This window comes from Chaetura pelagica, unplaced genomic scaffold (assembly GCF_000747805.2).
Source record: "Chaetura pelagica isolate M959 unplaced genomic scaffold, ChaPel_1.0 scaffold670, whole genome shotgun sequence".
Lineage (NCBI taxonomy): Eukaryota > Metazoa > Chordata > Aves > Apodiformes > Apodidae > Chaetura > Chaetura pelagica.
This window is the reverse complement of record NW_009951736.1, coordinates 10,147-11,959: the sequence shown is the minus strand read 5'-3', so window position 1 is coordinate 11,959 and position 1,813 is coordinate 10,147. Positions and strand designations below refer to the sequence as shown.

At 54.2% G+C, this 1,813-nt stretch overlaps 1 protein-coding gene across 1 annotated transcript in view; it reads right to left on the bottom strand.

The window, feature by feature from the left end:
• Positions 1-1,813, bottom strand: part of ATP13A1 (ATPase type 13A1) — a gene marked incomplete at its 5' end in the record, with an annotated part of 40,682 nt that overhangs the window by 29,616 nt on the left and 9,253 nt on the right. Inside the window, 2 exons of the mRNA XM_009994058.1 lie at positions 642-767; positions 1,125-1,235. Coding sequence (XP_009992360.1) covers positions 642-767; positions 1,125-1,235 — 237 coding nt within the window. The remainder of the gene's footprint in view (positions 1-641; positions 768-1,124; positions 1,236-1,813) is intronic.

The window sequence follows — 1,813 nt, the reverse complement described above, 5'->3', positions numbered from 1 at the left end:
AAGAAGTGGAGCGCTCGGGCAACGTGGCGGGCGGTGAGAGGATTGTCCCCTCTGATCATCACTACCTGGTGGGAAAGAGGGGACAGAAAAATAAGTCCCAGGTGGAGAAGCAGCACCTCAGAACCTGTCTTCTGTGGGCTGGAAGGGTTCCTGTCCACCTTGGATCCTGTTGACATCCCCCAGGAGACAGAATCATGGAATCTGTTTTGTTGGAGAAGACCTTGAGGATCATCCAGTCCAACCATGACCCCTAGTCCTGCCAAGGCCACCACTGCCCCATGTCCCTCAGCACCATCTGCAGGGCTTGGAAGCCCCTCCAGGGATGGGGACTCCCCCCCTGTCCTGGGCAGCCTGGGCCAGGCCCTGACAACCCTTGCCAGGCAGGAATTGTTCCCCAGATCCCACCTCAACCTCCCCTTGGCAACTTGAGGCCAGTTCCTCTAAAAAAAGACCTTTTAAGCAGCAGGGTTCTCTTCCAGGAATGTAATGGCTTTTGTTACAGACCTGGGAGCTGGAATTATCTGGTATATTAATAAAGACACAGAGCAGAAAACAGCTCCTGCTCCAAAACTATTCCAGCCCCTTCTCCTTGTCCTCCAGCCCCTTCCCCTTGTCCTCCAGCCCCTTCTCCACATTCTTACATGGTGTGATGCATTCTGGATCTCCCTGATGACAGATTTGGAGTCAGCTTTGAGGGGACAGGAAACCACTATGAACCCCACAAACCTCAGGTCACACTCCAGATCTTCCCTCTTTATGTCTCTGACCTGCCAGAAGAAACCAGCAAACCAAGTGTCACCATGAACAATCTTCTCTTCCATTTGCTCCTTCTCAACTTCCACCTTCCCAGAAGATCCAGCTCATGAAACCACCAGGGGAACTGGACGGGAGGGCTGAGGAAGCACAACTTCCACCTTCCCAGAAGATCCAGCTCATGAAACCACCAGAGGAACTGGATGGGAGGGCTGAGGAAGCACAACTTCCACCTTCCCAGAAGATCCAGCTCATGAAACCACCAGAGGAACTGGACGGGAGGGCTGAGGAAGCACAACTTCCACCTTCCCAGAAGATCCAGCTCATGAAACCATCAGAGGAGCTGGATGAGAGGGCTCAGCCAGACCTACCTGCTGGTGGGTGAGGTGGCCCAGTTCTTTGTAGCCAAGGGCCAACACTCTTGCCCCCTCGTGGGAAATCTCTGTGTGGACAGCCTGGTAGTTGCTGGGACACTGGGACAACTGGAGAAGATTTGGAGATAAAACCATCAGATTCAGGGCATTTCAGACACATTCCAAGCATTCCATACTCAGTCCAAAGCGAGGGTGGGAAGAGACACCTTCAGGAGGGTCACCAACCATTGAGGGATCCTCCCCCCAGTGGGATCTAGATGGTCTTTAAGGTCCCTTCCCACCCAAACCATTCCATGATTTGATGAGGATCCATTCTTCAGTCCTCAGAAAAGCAATAGGGCCTGGAAAGGTTGGTGGGACATTTCCAAACCTCCCTGGGGTCAGACTGAAAGTCCCCAGAGGACTTGGGTTTGGGCCCTGTGTCCTTTTCCAGGAGAATTCCCTATGTCCGTCATGCTCCAAGGCTTGCTGGGGACAAAGAGGTGGAAAGGGACAAGCCCTGGTGCTGGAGAAAGGTTCTTCCTTCTCCTTGTCTGGAGAGGAGGAGCCTGAGGGGGGGTCTCCTCAAGGCTGCTCCAGATCTCCAGGAGGGGCAGGAGTGGGGGACCAGGCTCTTCTCAGCAGTGCCCAGGGCTAGGACAAAGGGCTATGGGCACCAGGGAACTCAGGGGTCCTGGGGGACAACA